The sequence below is a fragment of the Augochlora pura genome, chromosome 7, assembly GCF_028453695.1.
Source record: "Augochlora pura isolate Apur16 chromosome 7, APUR_v2.2.1, whole genome shotgun sequence".
NCBI classification, from domain to species: Eukaryota; Metazoa; Arthropoda; class Insecta; order Hymenoptera; family Halictidae; genus Augochlora; species Augochlora pura.
In genome coordinates this window covers 32,754,855-32,771,296 of record NC_135778.1, presented here as the reverse complement: position 1 = coordinate 32,771,296, position 16,442 = coordinate 32,754,855, and the positions used below count along the sequence as shown (strand labels likewise).

At 42.4% G+C, this 16,442-nt stretch overlaps 4 protein-coding genes across 5 annotated transcripts; 2 read left to right on the top strand and 2 right to left on the bottom strand.

Moving 5' to 3' along the window:
* The first annotated feature begins 4,958 nt into the window (after positions 1-4,958).
* LOC144472179 (hydroxypyruvate reductase) lies at positions 4,959-9,807 on the top strand. Its single transcript, XM_078184976.1, has 7 exons — positions 4,959-5,157; positions 6,079-6,219; positions 7,049-7,200; positions 7,808-8,160; positions 8,221-8,439; positions 8,572-9,003; positions 9,184-9,807. Exons 2-7 carry the CDS (start codon positions 6,085-6,087, stop codon positions 9,426-9,428), a joined length of 1,536 nt encoding a protein of 511 aa, XP_078041102.1. The 5' UTR covers positions 4,959-5,157; positions 6,079-6,084; the 3' UTR covers positions 9,429-9,807.
* A 63-nt stretch (positions 9,808-9,870) lies between these two features.
* Positions 9,871-11,652, bottom strand: LOC144472181 (uncharacterized). The gene is made up of 6 exons (XM_078184979.1): positions 11,589-11,652; positions 11,107-11,491; positions 10,922-11,033; positions 10,643-10,849; positions 10,231-10,443; positions 9,871-10,148 (listed from the first exon to the last, which is right to left on the bottom strand). The coding sequence occupies exons 2-6, from the start codon at positions 11,268-11,270 to the stop codon at positions 10,092-10,094; spliced, it is 753 nt and encodes a 250-aa protein (XP_078041105.1). The 5' UTR covers positions 11,271-11,491; positions 11,589-11,652; the 3' UTR covers positions 9,871-10,091.
* A 1,506-nt stretch (positions 11,653-13,158) lies between these two features.
* Hou (GID complex subunit 8 homolog protein Houki) lies at positions 13,159-14,963 on the top strand. Of its 2 annotated transcripts, XM_078184981.1 has the most exons (4): positions 13,159-13,328; positions 13,415-13,539; positions 13,625-14,019; positions 14,084-14,963. In XM_078184981.1, exons 2-4 carry the CDS (start codon positions 13,419-13,421, stop codon positions 14,258-14,260), a joined length of 693 nt encoding a protein of 230 aa, XP_078041107.1. In that variant the 5' UTR covers positions 13,159-13,328; positions 13,415-13,418; the 3' UTR covers positions 14,261-14,963. The 2 variants fall into 2 exon arrangements, with proteins under 2 accessions (XP_078041107.1, XP_078041106.1); XM_078184980.1 differs by having other exon boundaries at positions 13,160-13,539; positions 14,084-14,962.
* On the bottom strand, positions 14,816-16,357 carry LOC144472180 (nucleoporin NUP35-like). Its single transcript, XM_078184977.1, has 3 exons — positions 16,203-16,357; positions 15,943-16,050; positions 14,816-15,865 (listed from the first exon to the last, which is right to left on the bottom strand). The coding sequence occupies exons 1-3, from the start codon at positions 16,203-16,205 to the stop codon at positions 15,017-15,019; spliced, it is 960 nt and encodes a 319-aa protein (XP_078041103.1). The 5' UTR covers positions 16,206-16,357; the 3' UTR covers positions 14,816-15,016.
* Positions 16,358-16,442: the final 85 nt, after the last annotated feature.

Below are 16,442 nucleotides of genomic sequence, written 5' to 3'. Positions count from 1 at the left end.
GTTCTTTTTACGGTGCTCGCAATATCCGGGACAATCCTGAACCGTCCTAGTCCCCGATGACAGAGAACTCGCATTAATTTCGGCACGGCGTGGACATTTGGCACCGGTGCAAGTGATTTCGCCGCGCAACCACCCTCCTCTTAGACAATACTTTCCGTGGGACGGCCGCCGGTGGCGAGGAAAGACTGCGGATAGAGTAATATGCTCGTATTCGAAGCCGCAACGGGCCGAACGTGTTCTGCGGTTGCTCGATACATCGATGCCGGCCGCCCGGAGGCACTTATTGCATTCTGGGATGGGAGGAGGAACTTCTACGGACTGTGAATGGGAACAAAGAGCATCGACTGCGAACTCATCGTTCCGCCTGCGGCCTCACCGCGAGCACGTAAGTACCCGCCAAGGATACGAAGCACAAACATCTTATCCCCACTCGAACCATAATCGCCTTTGAATAACCTTAGAACGTTTACACAAAGCTGGCAGCGTCTTCGAGGCACTCTGTACACTTTTATTCCGTCGATTCCATGTTTCAAATCCGAAAAGCCGACGTTAATGCTTTGTGGAGGTTGTCTTCAGAGAGTTTAAGAATCCAAAAGGTCAGCAGATCCCCAATTACTCTGGATGATATGTATGCTTGAAATTGTAAGAGCCCTCAAGAGCGAAGCAAAATTTCTGCAATTCTGTAGGATCCCATGGCGTGTAACGTCAGGGCCGATAACACACGCCACGCCGACCGATCGGAACGTTTAATGCGCGCCTGGATCAAACATTAATCCCGGTCGGCCAGCCGGACAGTGCCATCCCCGTGAAAATCGCGTTGTTGCTCGGCTAACGAACACAGATCGCAGCTGCTCTGTGTCCCGGTATCGATCAGCGGTGCCGCTACTTTTTGGGCGCCGGCAATCGACGGGCCGCTCAATCCACTCGTTTCGAGAGGCCCTTCACGAAGCTATCATCCCCGAACAGAATCCCGACCGGCACGTGTTGAATACAAGCGCAAAAAAAAAACCACCACTTTCGCAAATTTCCTGTTGAATAACTGCTTGAGCCGTCAAGCACGATTGTGTGTGTAAAACGATTCGTTAAACTCTGTCGCAGTCACGAATTTATTGCTAAGAAGCGATAAGAGCTATCGGTTTGAAATTTTGCATATAGATTCGCGAATGTTTGAAGCAACGGCACAAATTTTTAGAAACTGTTTCGATCAAAATTGTGAAAGATATCAGAGGTTTTAGAAAAGAGCGCCCTAGGTAGGCAAATCTGTCATGTCAGCCCAAAATCGTAGATTCCGCAGATACGAATTTATTTTTAAGGGCCAGTCGCGGCTATTGATCTGACATTGTGCATATGTGTTCGTAAATATTTGAAGTATCAGCAAAAATTTTTGCAAGCAGTTTCAATAAATATTGTAGAAGTTATAAGTTTCAAAATGAAGCGCCCTAAGTAGGTAACTCGACCCATCATATCGACCCGAATTCGCTGACCCCGCAGACACGAATTTATTTCTACAGACCCTTCACAGCTATCAATCTGAAATTTTGCACGTGCATTCGCAAATGTTCGAAGCATAAGCAGACATTTTCGCATCTAGTTTCGTCGTCAATTGAGGCAGCTGTCGAATATTCCAGGAGGTGGCGCCTGGAGTAGGCAACCAGGATAGAACAGGCGCTATAGCAATCGAAAGGCTGTGTCTAAGAAGGGGCAACCGTCGCGAGTACACGTTCCGTGTTACATATTTCGCAACATTTCATCGATCGATTAATTACAAAAGGAACAAGACCGATGCTCGTCCGCCGGCTGACGGCACGAGATAATAGTTGACAGTGGATCGATAACCGGGCTAACAAAGCGCGAGAAGTGTAGCGTCGACGGTGCCGTTGCCGGGCCACGGCTCCGATCGCAGTCGTTTCGAGGAATTAATTAAGATAACGAGGCGCGTCCGGATACTTATTCGCAGGACCCGCCGAATCCGTTTGCTGACAACACTCGAATGCGAAACGACGCGATTTCGCATAGTATTACCATTAAATCTGTGCGAACAGCAATTACCCGAGTTATTTGAAACTGTTTTACATTTATAAGATGGCGGGTAGGCCTTGCACGAAAAGCCGGCACGCTATAGTATCTGCCACCTGTGTTCTTCGGTCTCCAATTTTATTATTGCAGTTCGCAATTAGGACAATTTTATTCTGTCTTCAAGCGTGCTCTTTATTTTTCCTTGTTTTCGCTATAATATCTGCTGCATGTATTCATCGATGCTCCATTTCATTATTACAGTTCTAATCGAAATTAAGAAAGTTTTCTTCGATTCTATCTTAATGTCTGCTCTTTATTTTCCCTTGTTTTCGTCGGTGCATTCGGCGGCCGCTCTCTTTCCCAATCGGATCATGTGAGCGTTATCATCGGCTTCTTGTTTCCTCGGCGCGTTATCTTCTGAGGGTCTTGGGTTCACAGCCGAATAACCGGTCCGAGTCGGTTCAGCATCTCGGCACTGCCGGAGCTATCTGTCGTCGTTTGCATCATTGTCTCGGCGAGCGGTTGTACTCGTGCTCGCGGATAACATGGAAAAATTCTGTCGGCGATACGATACGGAGCGAGATTAACGAAATAGTACGGCCGGGAAGCGCAATCGAGAGAACGAGCGTAATCGACCGCCAATCGCCGACCGTGCAATTATCGAAATCAGCGTTGCTTCTCGAGCACTTCTCGGAAACGCAAATAGCGTCTCCTTCCGCCATTCGCTTTCGATCACCGGAATCGGCGGACGCAGGAAAATATGGGAGCCCCCGAGAGCTCTCGCCGCGAAAACTATTTGCCGGTCAAATAAACTTCCCATCCATCGAGACTCGTTAATTTCAGGGCGGAACGATAGAAAATCGTAGGTCGATCGCCGACGCTATCGGATGCGTCGACGGTATATAGTGCTGGAATAGGCGCGACGATATCTCGCGGGATTACCGCCGATCAAGTAGTAGACGTTCAACTTGAACTTATTAAACTGTTAAGACGAGTTGACCCCTCGTTCGTGCTTCAATTCACCTTCAATAAACGGCACCATCGTTTGTTGCATCCTAATGACACTTTGTATGTTTTCAGTGCAGACGTGTTTCCGGAATGTAGAATTAACTGGAGGAGACAAACATTGGCGACGTTTCTACAATATTTATGTACCTCCAGCACAAATATTGATAAACGTTTGGCAGTGCCGATTAATTGAGACGTTGCCAAGTTCTCCTGTCACAGCTGACCCACCCCGCAAGCGTCGTAAATTTTCTAACTCGCGTTTGACAATATAAATCGGAGTCAAATTAAAAAGTAGCTTCTTCCCGAAGGAACTGAATTAATTCGCGTTCCCAGGAGAGAATCGCGACGTTGCCAAGTTTCACCTACGAACCGGACCCACCCTAGCAATGTCATAAGTTTTCAAATTTTGATTCCGTATTGGCGAATCGAAGCGAATGAAAAGAGATTTCTTTCGGAATAAATTCAGATAAGTCCTAGAAAAGCATTCCAGCGTTGCCAAGTCTAACCCGTGAAACCAGTCTGGTCCAACAGTCACAAATTTTCTCGCCAACTCGACGTGTTATGAATGAAAAAGTTTGCAACGTCGTCAGGTCCGAGTCCCAATGCTAGCACACGGATGTTGCAACTGTGACTTAAAATACCTAAATGTAGCAGAAGAAAAATTTGCATACTAATATCCGAGAAATAGCTTATCCTTCCTATAAAAAATGGCAACGTTGCTGAGTCTCCCGATCTGAAATCCACACACTCTCCCAGATCGACAGATCTTGCAACGGTAACTGAAAATCTGTTAATGTTGTACGATTATCGAACACAGCATTTAAAAATAAATTCGTCGACAACAGTTTATGCTTTTTAAAAAAAATAACGACGTTGCCAGGTCTCTCAATTTGAAGAGACGCGAACCGTTCGCCTCGTGAACAAGCGTTTCGAAACGAAGGATAATTAGTGCAAGCAACGCTGGAGAACGTATTTCGCTGAAATAGATTATCGTTGCGGAAAAAACAACAGTGTTTTCGGTCCGATAAAATTATTTTCCACGAGAACACGATAACACGGTCCGCTGGGGGTACAACACGCGAAGGCTCGAGATCGTGCGCTTGAGTAGACGAGGATCCTAATCTGATTCGATTTGACGACACGTTTTAAAGCGCGTTCAAAGTTCGTACGAGCAAATGGAAGACCTTATCACGGCTGGTGAGACGGAAATAAGCAGTGAGACGGAGGCAGAGAGAGACTCGATAACGGTATGACGATTATTGTTGTTGCTAAATCGGACCCCCAGCAGAATGTTGCGTCACCCGCGTGACCCCCGAGTGGAAAATATAATGATTTCGCATTCTGTGGACGGTTTCATGCAGCATTTCTTTAGTTCCTCGTGTTCTAGATAACACGTGAATTTTTAAACTATGCGTGCTAATTCAATATTCAACGAAACATGTTTCTTAGAAAATCGTGTTATTTGTCGAAGACTGGGGAAAAATATTAAAATATTATTGAAACAATTGAATAATTCCTTCGAAATGTCAGCAAAGAATTGTAATTTTTATTTTCGGAAAACTACGCATTGATCTCGTTCGATGTAGAAATAGTCTGGAGGAATGTTATCAGATACCAAGTTTATGATCGATATCGATCATTCCTGACTAATAGTTTCGTTTAGGTCCCGTCAGGTGTCGTTTCTAATCCCTCGATGGCCTCCAGCTTCTGCGTCAGACACAAAATTTTATAAAGGAGAATTGACATTATATTCACGGGGAATTGACAACCGTGTTGCTCGATGATTTCCATGCGTCTTGCTCGTTTTACTTGGCCCGGTGGATAGATCTCTTTAAAGGATTTATAAAACGATCTAGTTTGAAGATCGACCAGCATGATGATCTCGCGAATTTTCCAGGCTGTTTGGACTAGATCGCGGATGGCGCGACGGTTTTCTAAAATTCGCAAGGCTGGTTTCTATCGGCAAGCTGCCGTCCCGGGTCCGATTTGTCGAGCAGTGGGGGGCTCAGCTATAAGAAGATTAATCGGCAACGAGGAGAAGACAGTCCACCGTTGGATCGAGGATAGACGCCGAACTCCGAGATCGTTCCCAGGGATCGTCGCGTCTAACCGCATCACACGTTCTCCCACGAGGTATGTCACGGCACCCGTATCAATTGCCGACCGTTCTCCGTGCACGCAGTTTTCCGACTTACGTAACCAATTACGAGATTAATTACGTTCGCCTAGAGCGCCCGATACTGTTTCGCGCAATAGAAAACGCATAATAAAAAGTTTTCCGAACGTACTTAATCTCCCGGACTCATACTCAAATTCAGCAACTTCTTCCATCATTAACAGCTACGAAATTACTCGTAAAATTGTCGGATGTTTTCTTGCAACATTATGAACATTTAGACGCGTATAATATTTTATATCTACATTTTTTCAATGAAGACGGTACTGTCGAGATTGATTTCACGATTTATTTATCTCTTGAGAAGATTTCATGTATTTTCTTCATTCCGGAAAATGGCCTGGGTCGAATGTGATCCACTCACATAGCTAGCGACCGCCATAGATAGCAACGTTTTAATGTTCAATCCGTGATTACAAATCCTCGAAATGAATCTTCGAAGGTTCCCACAGTGGAATGCTCGCCCTGAAAAGCTGGCCAATGATTTTTATTTTCTGAAATAGTCGAACGCGTTTAAAACAATATTCCAAAAAGACTAATAACAATAGAGAATTTGTATTCGAGTGAACGTAATATATTTGTAAAATTTGACGAACTTATTTATGATCCTTTTATCTCGTGCATTTTTTTCTAGTTAATAACGAGATTATTTCATTGTCAAATGTTTTGGTTCTCACAAAAACGAACAAACTCATTCTGGCCAGCTTCTGATTCAACTTCTGAATCAAATAGTCCGATGTGTCCCGCGCGTAATGCGGATATTTATCGTCTGCGGAGAACGATCGAGTGGTATGCAATCCTATGCGGGATTTGCTTTGTTTATCGGATGGCCGGTAAGCGGCGTAAACATTTTGAGACGATTGTTGATCCTGTTCAAGGATATCATGTCAGCCAGAATTAAGAGCGTTCTCATCAGCGACGCCGTGGACGCTTGCTGCGGCGAGCTCCTGGCTCGCCACGGGGTCCCGGTCACTGCCAAAAGCAAGCTGTCCAAAGAAGAGCTGATCAAAGAGCTCCAGGTAAACAAGACTCGTATCGTTTTCTCCGAAATTCGTCCGCATCCCTCCAAATATCATTTGACGTTCGCCGAGTCGAAAATTCGGGGCTGTTGGGCCGCGGGACAGTTGACCCAGCAATGTCACGATACGCCAATCTTGTTCGTCATTAATAATCAAAAAATTACGCCGTTAGATATTTCGGGAATTCATTAAATTAGAATCTCCATTATTTCAATTGAAAACTCGCGACGACATATATATTACTCCTATACTAAATTCCGACGCCGTAGAAATCGAAGAGAAAGAAACAATGTTTACAGGCAACCGAAAATTTCAACAATGTAATTATCGAAAATGTTCTGGTCGGGTCGGGTCGGCTTTAGGGATTCGCTATCCTGTTGCGGCCCGCGGAACGTTAACAATTCACCGATATCCAGCGTCTGGATCGCAGACAGACTTTCCAACTGGCCTACAGCCCTTCTCTCCCCTTTCCCCGTGGCTATCACTTAATTGGTCGCGTTCGAACGATCGAGCCGGTTTGAGCCGGTTCGCTCGGCCAACGCGAATACCGGTTACCAGAGAATACGGGTCGTTGTACTTATCAATCAGTTTGAACGCCTCCCCCCCCCCCCCCTCCCGCTGCCAGCGTCCCGCGTGCTACACGATCTACGTATCTCACTACTGATAAGCACGTGCTGTCGACTACCGCATTGTTGGCAAACCTTTTAAACGTACAGCTTTTCCGGTGATACCCGTTTTCGTCGAATTTTATTTTGGCACGCGAACTTTTTAAAAAAGCACGTTGTTTTTAAATCGGCATGTAGCATCGATTTTTCACTGTCTGCCGCAGAACCACGACGCTCTGATCGTCCGATCGGAAACTAAAGTGACCAGCGAAGTGTTCGAGAAATGTCCTAAGCTGAGAGTGGTCGGCCGAGCTGGGACGGGGGTAGACAACATCGATCTTCAAGCTGCAACGAAACACGGAGTCGTAGTCCTAAAGTAAATCTTGTTTACAATTCTCGTCCAGATGCTGGCTGATTTCTGGAAGCTATTCTTTCTTGGATAATTTTTCGTATCCGATCATTTTTGATCCGCCAAAATTGACTTATAGCTTTGAAAAACACGAAACGTAGAAAAAGAATCAATTTAAAGACTTCTACTGAAAGTTTGCTGTAGTTAACACGTTCGTCGCCCACAATTAGACACTAAAATCCCCACATAATTAAAGCAATTTAATTAATTAAAATTAAACTAAAAAGTTCACATTTATCATAGGGAATGACATTAGAACTCTTTCGCATTCGAAAAATCATAGTCGAATTCATTTTGCTCGAATATATTGCAATAAAAATAAATTTTCAAAATTGGTCAGAAATTAGTGTCACCCAGATATGGGTGACGCGACGGCGAAAGTGTTAAAGCATAGAGAGCCAACGGAGCTAAAAGCGATAAGAACAAATCCCTTGGCAACTCCCTAAAATAATAGTAGCTTGGTTGGTTCTCTGACGAGAATGGCCTTGCGATTTACCCTCGGGGACGTTCGCAGGGCTGTTGTCAGGCCTCCCGAGACTCTGACGCGTACCTTAACCGTCCAAATACGTTCCAGCACCCCAGGAGGAAACAGCATCAGTGCCTGCGAGCTAACTTGCGCGCTGATTTCCGCATTGGCACGGAATGTGGCCCAAGCAGCTGGGGCCCTCAAAGAGGGACGATGGGACAGGAAATTATACTCCGGGAGAGAGCTGTCCGGCAAGACCCTGGCTATCCTGGGCATGGGCCGAATCGGCCGTGAAGTGGCTCGGAGGATGCAAGCCTTTGAGATGCGCGTGATCGCGTTCGATCCTGTGCTCTCTGTTGAAGATGCGATGCAATTGCAAGTGGAGAAGCTCAGTCTAGATGAGATCTGGCCCCAGGCAGACTACATCACCGTGCACACGCCCCTGATTCCTCAAACTAGAAGTAGGCCGTCTTTGGAAATTGTTGGAAGTTGGGCCGCGAGCTAAAGTTTCATTTTTCTAGATCTGATCAATGCAGTAACATTGGCAAAATGCAAGAAGGGTGTGCGCGTTGTGAACGTGGCCCGTGGTGGTATCGTCGATGAAGAGGCGCTCCTCGAGTCCATCGAGGCTGGCCACTGTGGCGGTGCTGCTTTGGACGTCTTCGTCGAAGAACCACCCAAGAACCCCGTAACATTGAAGCTCATCGCTCATCCGAAGGTCGTCGCTACGCCGCATCTTGGTAAGACTACCTCCAATTTAGGGTGTATTATTAACAGACTAACTAATCTGGGTCTATAGGTAGACTCTAATAGGTCTGTGTCGGAAACTGGTCCTAAATAAATCTAGAGTTAAACGTTGTCTAACTTAACAGGGGCAAGTACTTCTGAGGCTCAAGAGCGAGTGGCCGTGGAGATAGCCCAACAGTTCATAGTGTTGGCCGGCAAGTCGACCGAGTACGCGGTCACAGGCATAGTGAACGCCCCCATAATGTCCGGCGCCATGATGAAGGAGAATGCGCCGTGGATAGACTTGTCGAAGAAGCTGGGTCAGCTGGCTGCCCGACTGTCCAAGCACAAGAACAAGTTGGTCTTGAAGAGCGAGACAGTGGGCAGTGGGATGAAAGAGAAGGCGTTCATCCACACCGCTATTTTGGTCGGTGTCCTGTCCACACGGACCAAGAATGGCTTGAATCTGATCAACGCGCCAATGATGGCTCAGGACAAAGGCGTTAACGTGACAGCAGGCCATCAGGAGGCTGGGTCCCAGGCTATTTCCGTTGCCATTGAGGGCCATACACTCAAAGGTATCTTAAATCCTCTAATCTCGGCCTAACGCGATAGTTATTAACCTGCTTGGTAGACTTGAAGTAGTCCCTAATAGGTCGCTTAACATAATCCACATCACGTAATTAGCTATCCTGGTGTTCCAAACTCAGCCAAACTTCTTCCGAACTCCTCCTGTTATCGTGAAACTACTTTTACAGGAACTGTCCGCAACAATGAACTGCTATTATTGTCTCTGGACGACGCAACGTTCCCCAGCGGAATCTCTCTTGCAAACTACGTCGTCCTATACCAGACAAGCAGGGTCGAGGACCTGGCACAGATCGTGAACGCATTCTCGTCGAAAGGCATAAACATTCACAGCTTGAACGCCAGCGGCAACTGGGTCGTCGTGCAGGCTAACGAGGAAGTGTCTTTGAAGGTTGATGGCATCAAGAACTTCTAAGTTACTGGCCGGGTACTTATGCGCTAGTCGCTTGAAGCGTCATTATGTCTCGTGACGGAGAAAACTTGAGCGGACGATGAAATAATCGATCGATCATCAAAGAGGCACACTTAGGATTCCAAGATCGTCTTCTTCCAATTTTGCCTTTCTTTCTGTTCACGTTCCAAGGAATAAAGATATACAGTATTTGAGAAGTTGTCGGTGACGATGTATTAGGTCTCGATTCGCAGGTCGTCTATCATTTGACTGGAATAGTTAGGAAACGCTCTAGAATACTATAAGACGTATGCATGTAAATATTTATACTTTTGTATCGCTAGCGTTAATAAAATGTTACGTTGTTAAACCGCCGGCGCTAACCCCGCCCGGGGCAACATGACTTAATGTTATTTCTTTTTATATTATATATATTTAGTTACATAAGAAAAGAAAACGCTGAATAAATATCTCATGTTCTTTATACAAAAATACAAGAGAAGTATATGTTGTACAAAATACATTTCTCCCTTGATAGAATGAAATCCACTGTGCAGACCATCGAGTAACATATTCCTCTGTAAACTCTAACATGTGCAACGCACGAAACATAAACATAGTTTGTTATTTATACAATATAAAATCTATCAAAATCAAACACTGAAGTCTAATACTACGTTGAGATTCTTATATCTCGAGGTAACTGCTGGCGCGACAGCAGCACAGAGTGGAATTGATGCCTTCCTAAAGAGAATTGAATAGAATCGAATCATGTTATTGAAATACTAGATGGTATCAAGAATAATTCGATCTTTTCGAATCTTACCCGCACAAGCGACGGTAGATCTTTCCAAAAGCCATGATTTGGTATCATTTCCAATCCTGTCGCCCCCCTCAGCAGGTTCAATGTCAATGCACCTCCGATAAAATATACTCCGCAAAGTGAGAAGAATATAAATACCAATATGGAGCCGATGGAGAACTTGTGAACCTCAAGCACCTGCAACTCGCAAACGTGTGGCGACACCAACAGTAGATGCTAAAACACAATTATGTCAGGTGATTATAATTGAGTTATATGATGTCTTTTACGATTTTTCATATTGAAATGTTGGGACATTCCATACAGTATTGAATACCCTAAGTAACAAAGCTGTTATCATTGCCTAAGCCTATTGATACTAAATTTTAAATAGTCTACTACTTGGGTAGGAAAAGCATTACATATTCTTCCTTACATGCTCTTGAATGTTCATGGTTTCATCTGCCACCAAACGGGTCACACAATCTTTACAACAAACAAATTCGACTGTTGTGTTATAATTAGTATGCTGCAGAAATAGGGAAGACTGTTTCTTGGATTTTTCAGGATATACAATCATAGTAGTTTCCTCGACTGTTCCAAGGCTGATAGATGAATGATTATTTTCATTTACTAGGCACATCTGGAGAAACAATATAGATTAGGGGAATGCTTCTACATTAAGTCTGGAGTATAAGAATACGGTTGCTCTTACAGATACTCCTTTTCCTTTGAAGCATTCGCTAGATTCATTAGTTGTCAGTGGAATATTTTCACACGGATGAAAGTAAAAAGTGTAATTCTTATTATCCCGTGTTATCAATGGTCTGTAACAGAAGATTCGAAAATAAATATGAAATCATTAGCATGTTTGAGGTTAGATGGATAAAAACTGTCGACCTGGAGCCGTTGAGCTGTGTCAGGTCGTAACCCAGACCGTCAGGAAACGCACAGGAACAATTTGTTATTTTGTTGCATTCTGAGAATGTTTCGCCGCAGACAAACGTTAGAATCACCAGTGCAAATACGACAAACTTGCCACCATTCTCTCTGAACATTTTCATCGGACTCGAAAACTGCGCGTTAAGTCATTTACCAGTCAAACTTAAGTTTGGAGTCATGCCGACCTGTTCATGCTATCGGATCGTTTGCAGATTTGCGTGAGATATTTATCGTGTCGTTTGCAACTGTATATTTCAATAGATATTAGAGGTATTTTCTTGTTTCTTGATTCGCAGTTCCTTGTAAATCACTATTCATGATAACACCCGACAATATGGTCCCTCTGCAGGACAACATCGGAACATTTTAAACTGTCAGTTAACGATTAGAAGCACATTTCTGATTCCGTAAAAATTACGTGTTTATTAGCCGATCATTACTTGATTGCTGGTCACAAATAGCCAATAATTAGTTCAAGTGCTGTACGATGCCACTGACGAGTTTCTGAAGCTTGAACGTCCAAGACCCTGATAAACAAACGTTTCATAGTACTAATTAGATTTCTTTAACTTAGTACGCAATTTAACGTTTACCGACAATTGTTTCAATCAATCATTCGTGCTCGTTTATAACAAAGAAATTATATTGTACATTAAGTTCATCAGATAGTCAAAAATGGCGGTAAGACAAAAGGAGAGAAGAAAGGACAGCAATAAAATAGATATAAAGGACAACATTATAGACATTTCGGAACCCTTGTGCACGACACTTATTGCTCAACAATTACAGAGTAAATTAAGTTAATTAGTCATGACAATAACGTTTAGTGTGAAAACATAAAATTCTTGCAGGGACAAAACTAAATTGGTCCATCATGAATATGGTTTCAGAACTCTATGCATACATTTGAGTTTGTTTCCGCCAACGTTTACTATATATGTATTATACATAGATTATAATAATAATCATTATTATTATATTAATTAAATTAATTCGAAAAGCAATTGACGGTTTTAGAGCAACAGTAAAAACCAAGTTATTCGATTTTCAGTAAGGTATCGTAATTACTAACAAATGGGAATCATGACATCGGAAAAAGAATTCTTTCAGCTTTAAAAAAAAATTAGAAGACTCTTACGGGAACACGTAGAGTTTTTCTTAGACTTCTACTGCGGTATAATTATTATTTTCAAGTTGGAATTATCTTATTACAAAGTGCATTTCTTCAGTTCCAATTTGAGCTATTAAACGTTAAGTAATGACAACGAGAACACGTTAAAATACGGCTTCGAATTAATAAAATCGTAATGTTCTGTCATTGTTGTTGCCAAGTAGTTCCAAGTATTTACCACCGATAGTGCCACATATCATTTTCCTAAAAACAAGTAAAACTGTCCCCTAGCGATGAATTTTGAAACTAATCGGCAACAAGCTTGTAAACTTTACCACCGATGACGCCGATAACAAAAATAGCAAAATATAACTTAACCATATTACCATATTTCAATTCATTTCCCGTTGCATTTCTTAATGTTTGATAGCTTAAATTAAAGCTGGAAAAATACACTTTACAATGGTTTGATTGCAATCTCAAAATAATTGTGACAACACGCTGGAAATTTAAAGAAAAGTTGTGTACTCCTAGAATAATGGCTTTGTTTCCTGGACAAGTTTAGGATCTCTGAATTCTATTTCTTTAATTTTATATAGTAATCATTAATGAATTTAATATCACTATTACACATATCTGAAAATTATACAGATCTAATAGATAGTTAGCAATTATAATTTTGCTATTGATTGTAGTCACACGAATCAGATTCTGAACAGATAATTCGGAAGGCAGGGTCTTTCGCTTCTGTATCATTCTGAAACTTCATTTGAATATATATTGATACATACGTACGCACGTAACTGTTTTACAACTGTATAGCGTACTTTGATTTTAGTTAGCTCTAGATGAGGCTGTAACAAAGCCAAAGTAATTCCGAAACTATGTTCATGGTGGAAGAACTTTTACACATGGTGTTCTGAAGCTATCTTCACGTGGCTATACTCATTGCTAAAAAACACTGTAGTTTCTCCTCTGTAGAAATCCCTTGTGTGTTTACGTTTTTGGCGAGACAACAGTTTTGGATCAGCTGTTGTGTCAGAAAGCCTTCGAAGTTTATTCCCGCAAGGTACTTGGACCACGTTCGCAGTTGTGCATGAATTAGCTTCGCTCAGTAGACTGTTTTGTTTTAATTGTTGATGGTGATTGCCAAAGAACGATGAGCTTCCCGGAGAAACAGGACAATATATCGAAAGACGAGTGGGTCGCCAAGTTGGAGGAGAACTCGCACACGCAACGCGTCTTCATGAACAATTTGATTATGAATTATTTCGTTACAGGTCAGTGGACAGATAGACTCGATTCGCGTTTGGGTGCAGTAACTTCTACGATTCTAGGTGCACTAAAAAATTATTTATTTCGCAGAGGGGTTCAAAGAGGCGGCTGAAAAGTTCCAACAGGAGTCCGGCGCCGAACCCACCGTGGAGTTGAACTCGGTTGACGACAGAATTCGTATCAGAGATGCCATTCAAAATGGCCGTATTCAGGAGGCCATCGATCTCGTGAACCAGTTGCACCCGGAACTGTTGGACAACGATAGATACCTGTACTTTCATTTGCAGCAGCTTCACCTGATTGAATTAATTCACACTGGTAGAATTGAAGAGGCACTACAGTTTGCTCAGGAGCGTCTTAGCGAGGCTGGTGAATCTGATGACAATATCCTCTGCGAACTGGAACGTACCTTGGCTCTGTTAGCTTTTGATGAACCACACAAGAGTCCATTCAGTGACCTCTTGCATCCGAGTCATAGGCAAAAGGTATTGATCAGGTAGCATCTGAACTGTTCGATAATTTTTTGAACAACTTATTGTACAATCATAGATAGCAAGTGAGCTGAATGCAGCCCTACTGAAGATGGAGCACAGAGAGTCTACCAGCCCACGGCTGAATAACTTGCTCAAGATGATCCTCTGGTCACAAAATGAGCTGGACAAAAAGAAAGTAAAATATCCGAAAATGACTGACTTGGGTAGTGCCACCATTGAGAGTCCACAGTAAATCCCTGAGACAGTATCCATGTATTTATTAGTATGAGGAAAGAATGAGTGATTGTACTATATTAGCGTTTACATGCGAACAGAATTCAGAGGAGGCATAGAGATTCTATTATATAATCTTGCTGCAGTAGCAACAGTTCATTCTTTTCGGGATAATGTGTAAAGTCCCGGTCGTATGATACATCGCGGATAGGAGAAAGGAATACATTAATCATAACAGCAGCATAATTAATTGCTTCCTTTCGTAAAGACGTGCGATTTGACGTTCTTGTTGTACGATATCGATAAATCTAAAATTTTATAAGTACATTATACTGTCAGACAATTTTTAAAATTTTCTTTTTGCGTTTCGATCGTACCCAATTACTAAGACCTTTTATTTCGAAAAGAGAAATCATCAGAAAAGTATAAGTATCATCCTTTGGTCAACGAAAAGTTGCCCTCCGACAGTGTTGTCAATCGAACCGTGCAATACGCGTGCTACCATTTCCGTGCGAACAGTTTAGTCTAAGTATAAACGAATATAACAGGATTATCGCTTAAAAATGTTGCGTGATAATTATCCGATGTTTGTAAAGATTTATATTTCATACTATTTATGTAGTAAAAATACAATAACATTTCCTTTAGGGTTCGCTGAACATTCTTCTCTCGAGTTAGTCCACTAACCCACTGTCTTTTATGAAGATAAGCAAATTATAATTAAATAACATTAGTCATTAGAGAACAATAAAAAATCGTCTTGTTTTATTGCAAATTACCACCCGAACATATATTCCATCGCTTTCGAAACGAGACCAGTGGACTTTTGAGGAACACTTTCGGCCACCTTCACGGAGTGTGGACTGAGGTGTTGATAATAACCAGCAGCTAGAGGTCTTGCGTTTTGTAGTTTAATTGGTGTACAGGGGGTGTTGTATTCTGGAGATTGGTTGACTCTTCCGAAATTGGAGTAGCATTTTATGCTGCCGTTCATTTTTGTCCGATTTTCTTTATCAGCACCCATTATGACACCCTCGTCCGTGCAGGGGATCACACCAATCATTATCGATCCAGAAACGATGTTTCCATTACAAGCTAGGGCTCTCTGAACTTCTTGCTCTGAAGCGGATTTTAAGTGTATCCAATTGCTTTGTGCATGGGGAGCAGGATGCTTGTCTACTATGCGAACTCGTGTAGAAATATGCGCTAGCACAGTGTTTAAATCACTTGGTGCAAATCCAAAGACTGTTACCCATTGCAGAAGACCTTGAGATTCGCTTGTGTTTGGATTTATTGGAGTTTCATTGAAGATGGAATTGTTCATTGAGTTCATTAGGAGTTTAGATTGATTGTGGGCTATGCTTTGATTTGCTAACATATATGGTGATGCTGTCTGAGACGTATCCAAAGAATCAAATAATCCTCTAGTTGGTGGCCCCCCGGTATGATTCTCTGTTACTATTTGGGACGTGTTTGGTGTGTTTGACCCACCGAATACTGCTTTTTGTCTATTAGAACGATAATCTGGGGTACCATAGTTTGACAGTGGAGACGTAAGACCGGCGTGTCCTATCAAAAGCTGTTTCGGAGTGTCCTGGGGGATTGTTAGGTTCACCTTGCCTTGCTAAGGGTCAATAAACAATATTTATATCATAAACAAATTACTAAGGCACTAGTTAAACCGAAATTATTCACACTTACCATTGTAGTGTCCCCTAGAAGAAAATTCGGAAGGTATCCAGAGGCTGGTGGACTCCCAGGCGTTTGTACGGGACTTCCAACCGGTGATCCTAAAGTCATTGGTTCCATCTGATAAAAATACATATTATTTATTGAATAGTACATTCACATGACGTTTGAATGTTAACGATGAAAGATTGCCATCGAGGTTATAAAAGCGAAACACTAGATATTACACCGGATATTAACGAATCAATGCTAAAAATAGATAGATTACTCACCATTTATTATATCTACCTAAACGATTCAAAATAATTACAATCTAGTAAAGATGCCAAATATTTACAGCCGTGCTAGGACGTTTACTATTTAAATAACGAACGCTATTACAGTAGATTTCTGCCAGCAGATGGCGGATTTGGACTTAAGAAGCTGAAGTTAGCTGAATTAGGGCATAAACAACGGTTGTACTTTTTTTAAATTGTATATTATTGATTCGTAAATGTTCTATCCACTGTGTT

Bases quoted from the DNA above. Each gene is read 5' to 3' on its own strand.
- LOC144472179 (XM_078184976.1), top strand. From the start codon at position 6,085: ATGTCAGCCAGAATTAAGAGCGTTCTCATCAGCGACGCCGTGGACGCT. The intron at 6,220-7,048 runs GTAAACAAGACT...TGTCTGCCGCAG, and splicing joins AGCTGATCAAAGAGCTCCAG to AACCACGACGCTCTGATCGT. The intron at 7,201-7,807 runs GTAAATCTTGTT...AATACGTTCCAG, and splicing joins CACGGAGTCGTAGTCCTAAA to CACCCCAGGAGGAAACAGCA.
- LOC144472181 (XM_078184979.1), bottom strand. From the start codon at position 11,270: ATGAAAATGTTCAGAGAGAATGGTGGCAAGTTTGTCGTATTTGCACTG. The intron at 11,034-11,106 runs GTCGACAGTTTT...CTTCTGTTACAG, and splicing joins ACACAGCTCAACGGCTCCAG to ACCATTGATAACACGGGATA. The intron at 10,149-10,230 runs GTAAGATTCGAA...AATTCTCTTTAG, and splicing joins ATCTACCGTCGCTTGTGCGG to GAAGGCATCAATTCCACTCT.
- Hou (XM_078184981.1), top strand. From the start codon at position 13,419: ATGAGCTTCCCGGAGAAACAGGACAATATATCGAAAGACGAGTGGGTC. The intron at 13,540-13,624 runs GTCAGTGGACAG...TTTATTTCGCAG, and splicing joins TATGAATTATTTCGTTACAG to AGGGGTTCAAAGAGGCGGCT. The intron at 14,020-14,083 runs GTATTGATCAGG...GTACAATCATAG, and splicing joins ATCCGAGTCATAGGCAAAAG to ATAGCAAGTGAGCTGAATGC.
- LOC144472180 (XM_078184977.1), bottom strand. The intron at 15,866-15,942 runs GTAAGTGTGAAT...ATTGACCCTTAG, and splicing joins TTCTAGGGGACACTACAATG to CAAGGCAAGGTGAACCTAAC.